The following is a 17,780-nucleotide window of genomic DNA, read 5'->3' as shown; positions in this document are numbered from 1 at the left end:
AAAATGGAGCAATTTGTTCTATACTATTTGGTGTGCCATTGTTTCTTAGGTGCTAGTTTTATTAATTCTATTTTCTAATAGTGCACCTAGTACAATGCCCAACACCTAGGTTCTCTTACACGGATAAAACATGTTTTAACTTTTGGATTGCCAGAGAAGTTTATTTTCCAAGGGAATGATGATTTAAATAAATCTTAGTTATTTGTTATAAACCCAGTTTTTAATAATTCTTTTCAGATATTAATATAAGTTGGAAATCATTGGTGTTCTTCAAAGTGAAGTCACACACAAAGTCTTCCTTGAAAACATTGTTTTAAATGCTGTGGTTCTACTACCGCTCATGATAGACACTGGTGACTTATTTCCAAGGTCTTTGACTCTTGAGTAAGTCATAATGAATAGTGAATCTTAGTAAAATGAGGCAAAGTTTCTGCAATTATGCTAGCCTATAGGACAGAGTTGTTTACTAATTAGAAAACCTGGCAGGTTTTGAGTCCAGAGGAGTGGTTAGTATCGTGTTTTTCTGGTAGAGATCTCTGTTGAAGGAACTCAGGGAAGTAGTGAGGAGATGGCTGTTGTGCTGATCTCTGCCCAAAGTTAAGTGATAGTTCTGGCCTCTCTGGATGCTTTAGCTAGGGAGAGGAAAAGTGTCCAGAGGCCTCACCAGCCTTCAAGGCATGAGCTTTCTCTGGGTCAGAGACACCAGGGGCTTGAAAGGTCCTGGAATTTCTTCAGCCTATGCCTTTTTAGTTATTATGAGGGCATAGCAGTGACTGTGATTTTTATCAGTCTAGAGACAAAGCATCAGCTCACATCCAGAGTAACACTAGAATATCATATGTCACACATTTAATAAAAATAATTCACTGGCCAGGTGTGGTGGCTCACGCCTGTAATCCCAGCACTTTGGGAGGCCAAGGCGGGCAGATCACAAGGTCAGGAAATCGAGACCATCCTGGCTAACATGGTGAAACCCTGTCTCTACTAAAAATACAAAAAATTAGCTGGGCGTGGTGGCGGGCGCCTGTAGTCCCAGCTACTCAGGAGGCTGAGGCAGGAGAATGGCGTAAACCCGGGAGGTGGAGCTTGCAGGGAGCCAAGATCACGCCACTGCACTCCAGCCTGGGCGACAGAGCGAGCCTCCATCTCAAAATAAGAACAACAACAACAACAACAAAAAGAACCATATTTAACTTCTATCTCCAATTTCTCTGAAGAAGTTAGAGAGGGTAGTTTATACTCTGGCCTAAGAAAGGCTTCACTGTTAGTACGCGTGAGGTCGTAGTGAGGTAGTTTAACTGCTTTGGAACTTTGTGCTTGGAACATTCTTAGCCACCGAAGTATGGGCACCAAAAGCTATAAGGAGCATGTGTTCCTTAATATCTGTCAGATCAGAAAATGACTGTTCCAGGACAGTAGCCACCTCCTGATGGTAAGTATCCTAGATGGTTTGTCATTTCTCAGCAGCAGGAAAAAGAGAAGTAGGCCAGCCATATTAGTGAGTGGTATTACTTAAAAATAGCAAAAACAATAACAACAAAGGTCCAGCTTTAATCCTCATTGGTGATCATTTTGGCAGGTTTCTGTGGCTGGATCAGGCACAGGAAGAGGCTCCCTAGCTGTAACTCTAGTGCAGTTACCTTCGGGCCAAACTATACATGTCCAGGGAGTAATTCAGACACCACAGCCATCGGTTATTCAGTCACCACAAATACACACTGTTCAGGTTAGCTTCCTTCCTGGATGGTTTTGTCTTTGACTTTCTCGAGCCATTTTTTTCCTCTTTCACTAATTCATTTATCATTTTTCTTTATGAAGTGCTTATGTGCAAATCTTTTTATTAGATATTTGGAGGAATCTCTTTTCCTTGCATAAGGTGCAGTGTGTCCTGCTAGGTAGGTAGGTTTCACTTCAGAGCTGCAGCTTTGTTGTCAGCTCTTCATTTGGGGACTGAGTAATTGCAGATGAGCAGTTCATGTCTTCTTCACATTGTTCTGTGTTCAAACTCAGATTTATTTAGCAATGCTCCCCAAGGGTTCTGAAAAATATTTTGAGGGTGCTTCAGAGAAGGTGTCTGATAAACACAGTAATATAAAGATTCTGGTGCTGATGCTGTTTTCCTTTTTTTTTTTTTTTTTTTTTTTTTGAGACGGAGTCTCACTTTGTCGCCAAGGCTGGAGGGCAGTGGCATGATCTTGGGCCACTGCAAGCTCTGCCTCCCGGGTTCACGCCATTCTCCTGCCTCAGCCTCCCGAGTAGCTGGGACTACAGGCGCCCGCCACTATGCATGGCTAATTTTTTTTGTATTTTTAGTAGAGACGGGGTTTCACCGTGTTAGCCAGGATGGTCTCGATCTCCTGACCTCGTGATCTGCCCATCTCGGCTTCCCAAAGTGCTGGGATTACAGGCGTGAGCCACCGCGCCCAGCCAGTGCTGATGCTGTTTTCATGAATAATCACCTTAGTAGGTAGATATAAATTTATAATCACCTTAATAGGTAGATACAAATTTATTTTAAATTCGGTATACATAATTCTTAGTAAGATGATATTATTGATGTATCCCTCTCGATTAAACCTTGGCTTTTGTAGATATAATTATTATTGTGGTTGTGATCCAAAGCTGTATTTTACCCTTAACATTTCTTGAAGTTAAAACATTTTTTCCATCAATAGTTATTAAGTATGCATTTTTTAAAGTATACATCTTAATTACTGAATTTATTTTTGTTCCTTTTTAAGGTCAGTTATTATCCTTTAAATGCTGAAATTATTTGAACCTAATCGATGACAAAAAAAATCTGTGAGGAAAATGGAGACACGTATACATAGTGTAGTCCTTTTCCTGCATGTTCAAGTAGTTTATCATAGTAGAATGATGAGAGTGGCGACAAGATATCTGATGTGACAAATTCACATACATTAAAAGCTTGATTATCTTTATGGCATGGGTATCTTCTCCTGTGTTGCCCAGAAGTGTAAGAATAATTCTCATCATTATCTTTTTTTCCTGTGATGGTCCCTGATTCCAAGAGTTTCTAACTCTGACACTAATTATAAAACAAGAAAGTCTTTCCAACCTCTTCTTTGTTTTATGACTTTTATTGGGGTCCACATATTTCTACTTAGTTTTAGCCTGGCTGGTATTGGAAGAAAGTATTGTCTATTATTATTATTTATTATTTAATAGAGACAGAATTCTCAGTATGTTACCCAGGTTGGTGTTGAGGCCCTGGCCTCAAGTGATCCTCTTGCCTCAGTCTTCCAAAGTCCTGGGATTACAGATGTGAGCCACAGCACCCGGCTGAAAGAAAGTATTCTCTTATATTCAGTAGACTTTGTTTGGATTTTGTTAAGTGAATGATTTAATTGTCCTTGTAGAAAGAGGTGCCAGTGGATCTTGTCCTAGAATACTTACGTGTTGGATCATGGTCAAGCCACTTAATCTCTCTGCATGAACTTTAATTTTCACCTTTCTAAAATAGATAAATTAATAGCCTACCTCACCTAAGGGAGTTGTTATGATTCTATGACGGATGTGTGACAGCCCGGTATAAAATGATAAATATTTAATATTTGGTGGTGATATATGATTATCTGAGCCAACAACATTTTTTTCAGTCAGTTCTGTTGATTGGGTGTGTGTGCTTATGTGTGGGGCGTTCATGAGCAAAGACACAGAGTCATATGTGGAGGTGAATATATACCTCTGTGTACTTTGGGCAGTATATATTCTTGCTTTCATTGTTGATATTTTAATAAGCTCTTTTGATTTTGTCCAAATCAGTTTCCCATGTAATTACAATATGAAGTGAGTTTTGTAAACTCTGCTACCCTAGGCCCTCAAAGTATTAATAATTGATTGAATATATCGAAAGCAGTCATGTTGAAGAGATTATTTTAGTTTTCTGACTTCTTTAATAATCATATCACTGTATTATTACTTGACTTGAAAAATGCAATCATGCTTAAAACTCTGATCTTTCTCTTAAGGAGAAATTCTTTATTTGGATCTTCAAGACTCACCGCCACCAAGCCCTAACTTACTGCTTGTAATAGAAATCCTGATTTTGCCCAGGCTTGCTTACTGCCTTGCTTATCTACTTAAATATTCTGTCTTGGGCCTATCTGATGGCTAATGTGAAGACCCAGCTCACGCCAGTGCCAGCTGTGAGAGTGTGGGGAGAGCAGTGTGATCCTGGAGCTCTCTTCTGCATTGGCCCCTCACTGGCTCCCTCCTGGATCCATAGGAGCACTTTCAGGTTGAGGAGCTTAGGTCTTGGGTATTTTACATTTTGTTCTTTCCTGCAATGCCTCATTTGACATCCCAACCACTCTTTCCCTAGTATTTCTGTAGTATAGAGTACCTGTATCATTCCTTTCCACACACATTTGTTTTATAACTGAAATGTTTGTGTCTGCGCTTCCTTTCTTGAGCCAGACTCCTTTAGTGCAGATTCACTGTGTTCTATTGTTCAGTTGCTTCCACACACAGCGCCTGGCTCAGTGCTGCACATGCAGACTCTTAGCTTCAATTTTTTGAATGAGGGAAAAGAACATATATTTTATGATACATTTCAGAAAATCTTGTATTATAGGTAGCAACAATTGCAGAGACAGATGAATCTGCCGAATCAGAAGGTGTAATTGATTCTCATAAGCGTAGAGAAATCCTTTCACGAAGACCCTCTTATAGGTAAGTTAACCAAGTTTCTTAATGTAAAGATACTTTTTCCAAAATGGTACAATAATTATACATCAAATCAATTCTTCCTTTATAGCTTTTCTGTTTTAAGACTCATTCATGTATCTTAGTGACTTACATTGTTAAATTGTATTTTAGGAAAATACTGAACGAACTGTCCTCTGATGTGCCTGGTGTTCCCAAGATTGAAGAAGAAAGATCAGAGGAAGAAGGAACACCACCTAACATTGCTACCATGGCAGTACCAACTAGCATATATCAGACTAGCACGGGGCAATACAGTATGTATGCTGCAATTCGATATGATACAGTGCTAGCTTTAAGTCTTCTTTAGTTATATTGAAGCAACTCAGGTTTTGGCATTAAATTGTTCCATTTTAAAATGCATCATTAATACCTAAACTGTATCATAGAATGAAAGTATATGTTAAAAAGTGAGATATTTGTATTGACAGCTGTCATATAATTTTGAAAAGTAAAAATTTTGACTGCTGAATATAGAAGAAAATTTTGGGGTAAAAATAAAGGGAGAATTTTTCCTATTTACATGTTTATATTAATCTCTAGTAAAACATTGTTTTTGTTGTCTTTATGATGCATGCAAACATAAATGTCTGTATTTCATTCTTGTTGGCTTTTGTTACCCACAATTACATACTATACTTACTAATCTAAGAGTTTTCTAAAGTATGTTTTCAATGTTTCACTACTCTATACTCTGTTAATTTGTGCTACAGTTTTTCCTAAAGAGAATGGAAAAATGATTTAATTTTTAAACTGTAGCAATTGGATAGATAATTTTATTTGAAATTTTACACACTGAAAGCTCTAAATAAACAGATACATTCACATTCAGTGTTGTGCATTTTAATGGACTGTTAATTCTGTGCTTTTTGCTCTGATTAAAGCACTAGTTTTTTTTCCTAAAAGAAGAATGTTTGATATGTAAAAAACAAGAGCTAGAAAGAAAAGAAAAAGGAGGAGAAAGGATAGGGATATCACATATCCTAAGCTAGCCCCTTAGGTACTGGAATAATGTGATATTCCTGTCCTTTCTGAAGTATAAATTGTCCATGGAAATTGTCTAAATCAATTTCCCATGTAATTATAATATGAAGTAAAGTGAGTTTTGTAAACTCTGCTACCCTAGGCCCTCAAAGTAATTGACCGAATATATTGACAGCAGTCATGTTGTTGAAGAGATTCATGATTTTATTTTTCTGACTTTAAAAAGAGCTACTTAGGTACTGGAATATATGTGATATTAAATAATGTGGTTATCCAAATAAGGTATTAAGATTTTAGATATATTCTTTGTTCTTCCTTTAAAAAGTAGCAATACCAAAAAAAAAAAATCTCAAGTCTTAATTTAAGTCCTGGCTACTAAAACAGGCTATAGTCTTTAATGTATGAGAAGACTTTATATAGTCATTATTTTTGTGGAGCTTTTTAGAGTTTTTCTTGTAGCAGTGGTAGATTTGCAGTAGTAAACTATTAAATACATTCTCGTTGGTAATTGAGGGGAACTCCTACCATGATACCTAGCAGATCCGGGGTGTAGCGTATTCACACGTTTGACAGGGCACCCAGTAGACTTGTCCAAAGTCAGTGTTAGGAAAAGAAAACTCCCCACCATCCATAAGAAATAGTCCTTGAGGTTTACATTGTCACTTTTTTATTACTTCTCTCATTTACATGCTCTTTTGTCTGGCACACTGGGAATCTCTGGTGGGTTTTAGAACTGTAAAACTGAATATGCCAGCTGATGAGCCTCTACAGCACAGCACGCAGGTTATGAGAGTGCTGAATGCCTCGTCCCTCCGTCGCCAGAGGGGCTGGGCAGGAGCTGCTGGCGCCTCCTGGCTGGTCAGCCCTGGCCTTGAGCAGCTCCATCCGTGGGGTGGGCTGTACACATATCATGTTCGGTTTGTGTAATGACAGGGAAAAGGTTGGAAGTGACTGCTGAAATGATGCTAAGACTTCTCAAAGTGTTGGGAACCACTAAGATGCTGTCATCGTAACATTTCTCTGGCATATCCTAATGCTACTTAGGACTTCTGATAGAAGCAGTGATTCCTTTACAAGTTGATAGGGAAGCAGATGCTGTAGGGTTAACTTGTCTAGATTATTAGCTGAAAATTTGAAATTGTGAAAATGTATGGGATTGAAGCTGGAGAGGATGTGGGGAAGGAACCATCTTTGTGCCATTTGCAAACTCAATGATCAGAGCAAGAAGCTTTATTAAATTCACATCTCAGGTTTTAGTCTTTGAAGTGGGAATAATACTAAATTACCAAACTCTGGGGTTCCTGTGAAGACAAAGGAGATAACGGGTAAAAGTAGGGGGAAAAAGAAAAAGACATGCTACTGTTGGCATGAAACAGAAATTAAGTTAGGTGTACCATTGTCTCATTCATGTTCATTGAACTTTCCCTCCAGCCAGCCCCAATGGCTTCATTCCCTGTGTCCTTGGTGCCTGCTCACAGCAAGGGGCTGGCCTTAAACCTCACTCTGTGTGTCTGTGTGGGGATGAGAGGAGCAGAGTCAGGAATTCTGGTTGAGAACTAGAAAACTGCATCTTTAGAAATTAAATCTTAGGCCAGGTGTGATGGCTCCCACCTGTAATCCCAGCACTTTGGGAGGTCTAGGCATGAGGGTTGCTTGAGGCCAGGACTTTGAGACCAGTCTGGGCAATAGAGTGAGACCTTGTCTCTACAAAAGAATTTTAAAAATTAGCAGGGCGTGGTGGTATGCACTCATCCCAGCTACTCAGGAGGCTGAGGTGGGAGGATTGCCTGAGCCCAGGAGTTTGAGGCGACAGTGAGTTATGATTGCACCACTGCACTGTCCATCCTGGGCAGTGGAGTGAGACTCTGTCTCAAAACAACAAACAAAAAAGACACATCTGTCTATTTGCCACATAAGAGGTCATGGACTATTTCTTACTTTGGTTTCTTAATTTCAGCCTATACAGTATGATCCTAGAAATTATTCTGATGAGAAGTTATAGTTCTGTATGTACAGTGTGCAGGTAAAAAATGCCATTTGTTCACACAATGTGAATTTCTTTTGTTAAAAATGCATTTTGGGGACATTTAGTGAAATATATGTAGATAATTCTTTGAGAAGTGAATACTAACAGCATTCAAACTTTTTAGAAGACGTTTACTTTAACTGGAGGGTAAACATATACTTACACACACAACATCCATTTTTATTCATCTTATTTCTTATAGAACTAACTTAGCAGATATTAATGCTTAGTGTTGTAGCAGAATGTCTAGAAATGGAGACAATTGCCAGTATCCTTTGGTTTTTGAATAGAGGAACTTATTTTACTAGAATTTCTGGAGATTTTCCTATTTTTTTTCCTTCCCTTTCAGCTGTAAATGTTTTTTTAATGCTCTTTCATAACCTTTTATTATAAAAAATTTTTTTAGGTTTAATTCTTCAGCTTTTATCCATGGATGGCTTTCTCCCAAACTTTGCTTTTATTTCTTTTTTTCCAAGATTAGTATTTTATTAGTTATTTTTAATTTGGAATAATGAGTTAGCTGGTGTTTAAAAGAACTAAATGTGTACCAAAGTTGAAGAAATAAAGTATATTCAAGTTTTCCCATATACAGGCAGTTACATTTTTAATAGTTGAAAGATATTTGGCAGAAGTTGGCCTTATTATATTGACTTACTATTATCACAAAAACTAAAAAGTGAAAGTTGGGATAGGCTACTCCCTGGGGAATAGGAAAAAGAGCATAAAATAGACAGGGATCCATTATTACAACACCAAGTAAGTGAGCTGTACCTGCAGAATCCTCACTGGAAGTACAGATCTTAGTGATAGGTGTGTTGCATAACAGTTGAGCTGGTCAAGGAAAGTCTTTTATCTCAGGAGCATATACCTGAGAGATGGCAGGAGAGAGCTTTAGAATTAACAAAGAATGTTACTTGCTGCATAAGACAGTTAAGATATGCAGTAAATGAGTGAATTTGTAAAAACAACCGAGGAAATTAAAATGTTTGAAGCTTCCTAATTCATTAAATTTTCTCTTGAAACAAAAGTTACTTAAATCCTCCATCCTACTATACCCAAACTCTTCCTATACCATAAAGACTATCACCCAAGACTTCAGTTTTTTTTCCCCATAAATGGCCCTTGTCTCTGCTTGTGCCTACTGTATTTTACGAGGAATCTTATTAGAGTATTAGCTCATCTTTCTGGAATTCTTATACACGAAAGGTAAGTGGGTCGATCTAAACTGCACCATTACGAAAAGAAAAATGTGAACTTTGTGGCCTGCTTATAAGAATTCAGAATTCTCGGGAGGCTCATGAATAAGCACCAATTCAACTTCTTCATAAAGGGAATTAGAACATGATAGGCTTATACATTCGAAAGTTAATCCAGTTGCAGTTCTTAATAGTGACGTTGTTTACATTTCTCTAAGGCAACTGTTTCAAAATTTTTTAAGGCACTACTTAATGTAACTCTGGCTTTTAAACTTCGATGTTGCTATTCTTGTTATAGCATGATTTAGTCTTCCTTCTGCTATATGCACCTCTTGGCTTTTAAGGTACAGGTACTCATAGGTACTCTCTTATGGTCACTCTGAATTTAAACCTGAGAATTCATTGGAACAAAGGTCTTTTTGCTGCTGTTTTTAAAGTTAATGCAGTGAGATTTCATTTATGAATCTTCCTATTGCAATTTGGAACAAGAGTGGTTTTAAATATAAACATTTACATGTGTATATATTTTAATTAGCTCATGTGTATAAATTTAGGATTAGAAGTATATAACATGGGCGGGGCGTGATGGTTCATGCCGGTAATCCCAGCACTTTGGGAGGCCCAGGCGGGCAGATCACCTGAGGTCAGGCATTCAAGACCAGCCTGGCCAACATGGTGAAACCCCATCTCTACTAAAAATACAAAATTAGCCGGGTGTGGTGGCGCACACTTGTAATCCCAGCTACTTCGGAGGCTGAGGCAGGAGAATCGCTTGAACCCAGCAGGTGGAGGTTGCAGTGAGCTGAGATCACACGATTGCACTTCAGCCTGGGCAAGAAGAGTGAAACTCCATCTTAAAATAAATGAATAAATAAATAAATAAATAAATAAGAAGTATATAACATCGCCAGGCTTAGTGGTTTGTGCCTGTAGTCCCAGCTACTCAGAAGGCTGAGGCAGAAGGATTGCTTGAGCCTAGCAGTTTAAGACCAGCCTGGGCAACACAGCAAGATCCCATCTCTTAAATAAATAGCTAAAATAGAAGATGTGTCTAAATTCATTCAGTTAATTTCATCTTATTTTTTCTATCTTGATTTATGTTTATTGAAAGCACATGTTATGCTATCCTTGAATATTTTGAAACCTAAGAGATTTCTCCTCAAATCTCTGAATACAAACAGGACCACATAAAACCTATTTCCAGGATCCTGAGGCATTGGGAAATCTTGTTTATTGTCAGATGAGAGAGAACATTTTCAATGGGAAGGTCCTCTGTCATTTGATAACAACGAAGTCAAGAGCACCTTTGGTATAAAAATGAAAATGAGGCTGACGTGCCTGACTTAATCAGTAGAAATGTTTTCTCACTAGAGCCAGTGTGTGAGGGGTATGTGTGTGTTTGTTTAGCTTTTGTTTTCCATATCTAATTATATAATGACTTCCCCAGAAAATAAAATGAGAAACAGATTCTTGATGTGTCAGCTGTTCATATTGTGAAAACAAAGTTTTTTGATCAGAACTGTGGGGAAACATTACTGAAAACAAAAAAGGAAATGAGTAAAGCAAAAAGAAAGAAGAGAAAAAAGAAAGTAAAGATCTTTGTTATCTACCTATTTAGGGGTTCTTACCCCTGAGGCAGCTACTCTCACCTCAGATTGACTTGATCGTTATTTAAAAGCTTGATAATTTCATTGGTGTTGAAAAACTAGGTTCTATGATTGGAATTTGAAACCATACCTCATTTAACTCTCCTAGATTCACAGGCGGCTTAAGTTGTTTGTAATATCATCTGTCATGAGGAAATGATAGCCATTCATTCATTCATTCATTCATTCTGTTTATTGAGTGGCTGCTCTGTTCTAGGCTTTGTACTTCTTTTTTTTTGAGACGGAGTTTCGCTCTTGTCCAGGCTGGAGTACAATGGTGCAATCTCGGCTCACCGCAACCCCCGCCTCCCAGGTTCAAGCGATTATACTCCCTCAGCCTACCGAGGAGCTGGGATTACAGGCATGCACCACCACGCCTGGCTAATTTCTTGTATTTTTAGTAGGGACGGGGTTTCTCCATGTTGGTCAGGCTGGTCTCGAACTCCTGACCTCAGGTGATCCACCCGCCTCGGCCTCCCAAAGTGGTGCTAGGATTACAGATGTGAGCCACCGCGCCCGGCCTAGGCTTTGTACTTCTAACACACTGTGGTTACCTGACGTTAGGCTGCTTTTTCTAAAGCACTATTTCTGTGACATCAAACTAATTATCAACTGAAAAATACACATTCAAATATATGAAAACATACACAATTTACTCATGTCTAGCCACAAGGGGCCAAGAAAGCAGTGTCTTTTGACATTTTCATACTTGTAAGAAGTTAGTTAGATCTCCCTCAAACCCTTTTACTGTAAGGGCTGAATCCTGAGACCCGTGAAATCTTTGGAAAGCCATGGTTTAAAAATACCCTGTTTTTAAAGTGTGTACAGAAAATACTGCTCTAGATGAGCCAGATAAAGTGCTGTTACATCAGGGTGTCTCAACCTCAGCTCTGTTGACATTCTGTAACTGCCTCTTCAGTTTCTGCCACACTGGCCTGTCAGTGAAATAAAACACAGAGAACGCAGCATGTGGAAATCTTTTTAAAAATGTTAATCTATCTTCCTGTGTAGACACTGGCACCTTAGGTGAAAGAAGTGAAAATTTGTTGTTGTTACTCTTTCCATAATTCTCATAGGTTTGTCCTATCAGGTTATCGCCTAAGTGCTTTTTTGCCTAGATGCCATTAAAAACGTTTGGAAATGACTTGGAAATATCCAGAGTGTATTTTAAACACTACTGTTATGCTACTGTAAGGTATTTACATTGATGTATAGATGTCATGTTATTCTGGTGATGTGTTTTTAAAATCTTCATTGTAAAGCCCAGTTAGCTAGTTTATATGTGATTTTTTAAAAAGCATAGCCTCTGGTACCATTTAATATCTACTATTTAAAGCATGCAGTTGGAATGTTTATGTTAAAATATACAGACCTTTCAGATATTTTAAATAATACTTGTCTATTAGAGTGAAATTTTGAAACAAAACATTTGATCAGTTATTCTTTGGAAGCTTCAAGTCAATTAATATGTTAACTTTTAAACATGACTGGCAGATCTCAGTATTTAAAGGAAATCTACCTCCTATTTGTTGCCATTAGCTGTAGTTATTTGAGACACTTGGTAGAGGTAAATATTGCAGCACAAATCCTTTTAGTAACAGTTACTTTTTAAGGACCTTTCCAACTTGACATTTTATAGTTCAGGATTCTCCTGACAGACAAAATGGCAAAGATTACAGTTTTCTAGACTTGAGCTTTATAACCAAAATATGTTTATATATATATATTTATATATAAATGTATAATTATATATAAATTATATAAATTATATACTTATATATGACATGACATATATAATTATAATATATATTAAAAATTTTGGTTATATATACAACATATATAACTATATATAATTTATATAGTTACATAATATATAATATATAACATAAATTATATATAACATATAATATATAACAAATTATATATAATATATGTTATATATAATTGTATATAACATATTATACATATCTACCATAGATATGTATATATAATCATGTAAATTATATAATTTATAATTATTTTTAAAATATAAATTTTTAAAGTATAAAAATTATTAAAAAATAAAAATAAATTATAAACAATATATAATTATATAAACATCTATATACATATATAGATATGTTATATATAATATATATAACATTAATTATATATAATATATATAACATTAATTATATATACATATATACCATAGATATGTTATATGTAATTATATAATTATAATATAATATAATTATATATTATATAAAATTATATAATATATAATTATATATTTATAAAATTTAATATATAATTATATATAAAATTATATATAATATATAATTATATAAAATATATATTTATATATTAAATATATATAATATATAATTATATATGTTATATGTTTATATATTATATATTATATATAATATCTAATATATATTATATTAGATATTATATATGATATCTAATATATATTATATTAGATATTATATCTAATATATATTATATATAATACATATTAGATATTATATATATATAATTATATGTATGTATTTTTTTTTGAGATGGAGTCTCAGTTGCCCAGGCTGGAGTGCAGTGCCGCAATCTCAGCTCACTGCAACCTCCAACTCCCGGGTTCAAGCAATTCTCCTGTCTCGCCTCCCGAATAACTGGGACTACAGGCATCTGCCACCACACCTGGTTAATTTTTGTATTTTTAGTAGAGGCAGGATTTCACCATATTGATCAGGCTGGTCTCAAACTCCTGACCTCAGGTGATCTGCCCACCTTGGCCTCCCAAAGTCCTAAGATTACAGGCGTGAGCCACTGCACCTTGCCTATATATTTCTTAAAAGCTGCTTTCTTTTGATGACAAATTAGAAAAGTAGTTAGCTGAATGAAGGTACAAATTCATTTTAATTGCAATATTAAATGGGAATTTTTCTTTTCTTTTCTTTTTTTAGAGACAGGGTTTTCCTGTGTTGCCCAGGCTGGCCTCGAACTCCTGGGCTCAAGTGATCCTCCTGCCTTGGCCTCCCAAAGTACTGGGATCACAGGCATGAGCCATCACACCTGGCCTTAAATGGGAATTTTAAATGGTAGAAGAATGGTGTTTATAAGGAAAAACATCTGAGACAATGGAGAAAACCAGGAAGCTGGACTCCCCCTGTCTGCTTCTCTACTCTTCCTCTTGAGTAATGTAGTTAGCTGGATGCTAAGGAGGAGGAACACTCCATGGGCTCTATGAATCTCAAACAGTTCTGAATATAAAATATTTTCAAGTGTTTATAACCTTTTTCTAGAGTATTGTCCCATGACGAAGCTGATCTTCCTTCTCAATTCAGCATAGAAAATAAGGGTAACCTGAGAAAGAAGCAATGGTAATAAATAGACCCAGAGTATATTCTTCCAATAGGGGATTATTAAAAATAAATCTTGAAATTATCTAATATTTCTTTTCTTTTTCTGTTAAGTTGCTGTAGCCCAAGGTGGAACAATCCAGATTTCTAACCCAGGATCTGATGGTGTTCAGGGACTGCAGGCATTAACAATGACAAATTCAGGAGCTCCTCCACCAGGTGCTACAATTGTACAGTACGCAGCACAATCAGCTGATGGCACACAGCAGTTCTTTGTCCCAGGCAGCCAGGTTGTTGTTCAAGGTATATTTTATTAATCTAATACATTTAGAATACCTATGGATTACTATATCACACCATTGAGTGGTGATTTTATAGTTTTCTGAAATATATCGAAGGTAGATGGGGGTTGGGAGGCACTTAAAAAGGCTTACAGAAGAAATATTTTAATACATTAAACAGCAAATTAAGTTTTATCATTTTTCACCTTTTAGCAGGTTTTACTGGCTCTGGAGAAAGGCCACATTCAGAGTAGCATGATAGAAAAAGAGAGATAGAAACATGAATGAATTTTTTTTTTTTTTTTCCGAGATGGAGTCTCGCTCTGGCACCCAGGCTGGAGTACAATGGTGCGATCTCGGCTCACTGCAACCTCTGTCTCCTGGGTTCAAGCGATTCTTCTGCCTCAGCTTCCTGGGGAGCTGGGATTACAGGCATGAGCCACCACGTCTGGCTAGTTTTTGTATTTTTAGTAGAGACGGGGTTTCACCACGTTGGGCAGGCTGGTCTCGAAGTCCTGACCTCAGATGGAGTCGTCCTGACCTCAGGTGGAGGCCTCAGCCTCCTAAAGTGCTGGGATTACAGGTGTGAGCCACCGCACCTGGCCACATGAATGAATTTTTAAATTAATTAGATATCCTTCATTTGGGGGTTGCAAACGTTGTACCTGATAGATCTATTACCTAATCTATGACAATTTAAGTATTCAGGCTATGATGCCCCAAATTTGTTTTTTTCCCCAGCTGTTACTTTTAAGTCTAATTTCTAGGCAACTCATTTCGAAACAAATGCTGACTTTGGGTTTTTTGTTTGTTTTGTTTTTTTGTTTTTTTGACTGACTGTTCTTAGTTGTTTGAATTCTGAAGCATCCATTCTAGCTCTTATGGAAGCTGTCAGTAGTGAAATAAAAGTTGAGATATAGCCAGCCCTAAGCTTTTAGAGTTACCTGAGATTTCAACTGGATTTGCGTTATACATTATTTTAATTCAGTTGTGCTTATGATAACTATAATAGATGTATTTAATACAGCTTTCAAAACTCATGTGTTTTAATTGAATTCTATTCCTCTTGGTCCATTGGCTTAGGATTTAGGATATAGCACTAATTTTTTAAAAATTTGTTTATTTTATTTATTTATTTATTTATTTATTTATTTATTTATTTTTGAGACGGAGTCTCGCTCTGTCGCCCAGGCTAGAGTGCAGCAGCGCGATCTCGGCTCACTGCAACCTCCGCCTCCCGGGTTCATGCCATTCTCCTGCCTCAGCCTCCCAAGTAGCTGGGACTACAGGCACCCGCCACCGTGCCCGGCTAATTTTTTTTGTATTTTTAGTAGAGATGGGGTTCACCGTGTTAGCCAGGATGGTCTTGATCTCCTGACCTCGTGATCCGCCCACCTCAGCCTCCCAAAGTGCTGGGATTACAAGTGTGAGCCACCACGCCCAGCCTAAATTTATTTATTTACTTTTTGAGACGGATTCTCGCTCTGTCACCCAGGCTGGAGTGCAGTGGCGCAATCTCGGCTCACTGCAACCTCCGCCTCCCAGGTTCAAGGAATTCTCCTGCCTCAGCCTCCTGAGTAGCTGGGACTACAGGCGCACAACGCCATGCCTGGCTAATTTATTGTATTTTAGTAGAGACGGGGGTTTCACCGTATTGCCCAGGCTGGTCGCGAACTCCTGAGCTCAGGCAATCCACCCACCTTGGCCTCCCAAAGTGCTCGGATTACAGGCAGCACTAATGTTAAGGAAAGTAAAATCAGTTCTTTTAGTTAGAATGTCTTGCAGGTATTATAAGCATATTATAATTGATGAGTCTCTTGATAATTATACCCTCAGGTATTTTGGGGGTTAATGTGGACTATGATAAAAGTGTGTGAAGAACTGAGATGGTGGCATTTATGGAGTAAAAAATGCATAGTACGAACCCAGTACTTTAATGTTTTCTTGAAATGTAAAATGAAAGCCACCTGTTCTATTCCCCCATACTCATGGACCATATTTATGTCTAAGTGAATAGTCTTAAAGAATAATTATTTTTTCTCATTTTATCTTTGTTACATGGAAGAATCTACTGCAAACAACAGAGTTTTGAGAATTTTTAATGTTTTACACAATACGCACGTAAGTTTGTGCCTTGGGGTTTTTATTTAAGAATTACTTTTCTTCCACAAGTCACAAAGATTTTTTTCCACATTTTCTTCTATTTGCTTTATGGTTTTACCTTTCACATTTATGTCTTTAATGTACCTGGGCTTCATTTCTGTATATAGTATTTGGTGGGAATTCATTTTTAACTTTTTTCTCCTTATATGGAGTCACTCCCAAGGGTTTGTTGTTTCCTCACTGGTGTATGGGGCAGCCTTAATTAAACAGTAGGTTTGCTTTTGCACCTGGATCTGGCCCGTCTTCTGTCTGATTCATCTTTTTCTGAATGCCAGTGCCATACATGTTTGTTATCTCATAAAACAAGTTCCCCTTGTCTTTTTTCTCAGTCTGATGCAGAGTTAGCTTTTTGTGCACTATTATTCTTTCATATTTATTTGGAATAAGTTTGAGTTTCTAAATAGTAGTAGTAAAAATAATAATAATAAAACCAATGATGAGACTGTATTAATTTTTTTTTTCTTGAGATGGAGTCTCGCTCTGTTGCCCTGCCTGGAGTGCAGTGGCACGATGGCTCACTGCAAGCTCCACCTCCTGGGTTCACGCCATTCTCCTGCCTCAGCCTCCCGAGTAGCTGGGACTACAGGCGCCTGCCACCACGCCCGACTAATTTTTTTGTATTTTTAGTAGAGATGGGGTTTCACCATGTTCGCCAGGATGGTCTTGATCTCCTGACCCATGATCCGCCTGCCTCGGCCTCCCAAAGTGCTGGGATTACAGGCATAAGCCACCACGCCCGGCCAAGACTGCATTTAATTTAGGGAGAGCTGAAGTCTTCATAATGTTAAATTTATCTATCCCAAACCATAGAAAGTCTTGTTTATTCAGATCTCATTTTACTTCTTTTAACAGTTAAACATTTTTCTTTTTATTTATTTATTTATTTATTATACTTTAAGTTTTAGGGAACAGTTGAACATTTTTCTTCATGGAGATCTTGCATATTCTTTCTTTAGTTGGTTCCTAAGTACTTTATGGGTTTTGTTGCCATTACAGTGGTACCTTATTTTTTATTGTATTTTCTAATTGTTGCTGATGTAGCGAAATATGGATTATTTTAAGTCGATCTTTTATCTATTAACTTTGCTAAGCTCTAATTACGTCTAATAATTTACTGATTCTTTGTGAATCAGTCTGTGATCCTATGTGAATGTTTATACAAATAGTGATGTTTTGTTTCCTTCCTTCCAATCTTTATTCCTCTTTTCTTTTTCTCTTTTTTTCTTTTCCATAAATAATCATGGCCAGGAGCTCCATTTTAAACGCAGCAAGGCCAGTGGGCATTCTTGTATTCCTGAACTTAGTAGCAGTGTTCCCTGCCCTCCTTCTCCCTTCATCTCACTAAAGGGCCCTGTCAGCTTCTTTGTGGATTCTCAGTGCCTGTCTTGGCTGATGCCTCAGCCATATTTAACACT

General features: G+C 37.2%; 1 protein-coding gene across 17 annotated transcripts in view; it reads left to right on the top strand.

The window, feature by feature from the left end:
* CREM (cAMP responsive element modulator) overlaps window positions 1-17,780 on the top strand; it is a 92,269-nt gene that overhangs the window by 51,961 nt on the left and 22,528 nt on the right. For 8 of the 17 annotated variants that reach the window (XM_030797644.1, XM_030797649.1, XM_030797643.1 and 5 more), the window contains 3 exons: window positions 4,598-4,695; window positions 4,843-4,985; window positions 14,036-14,224. The exons of 2 other annotated variants lie outside the window; for them this stretch is intronic. In XM_030797644.1, the coding sequence (XP_030653504.1) occupies window positions 4,598-4,695; window positions 4,843-4,985; window positions 14,036-14,224 (430 nt within the window). Of the gene's footprint in view, window positions 1-4,597; window positions 4,696-4,842; window positions 5,560-14,035; window positions 14,225-17,780 lie in introns of those variants that run through there. 7 more of the 17 variants (XM_012502776.2, XM_003276044.4, XM_030797648.1 and 4 more) reach the window with 3 other exon arrangements.

The sequence above is a fragment of the Nomascus leucogenys genome, chromosome 18 (assembly GCF_006542625.1).
Source record: "Nomascus leucogenys isolate Asia chromosome 18, Asia_NLE_v1, whole genome shotgun sequence".
In the NCBI taxonomy this organism is placed as follows: Eukaryota; Metazoa; Chordata; class Mammalia; order Primates; family Hylobatidae; genus Nomascus; species Nomascus leucogenys.
The sequence above is the reverse complement of the archived record's forward strand: the minus strand, read 5'-3'. Positions and strand labels throughout refer to the sequence as shown.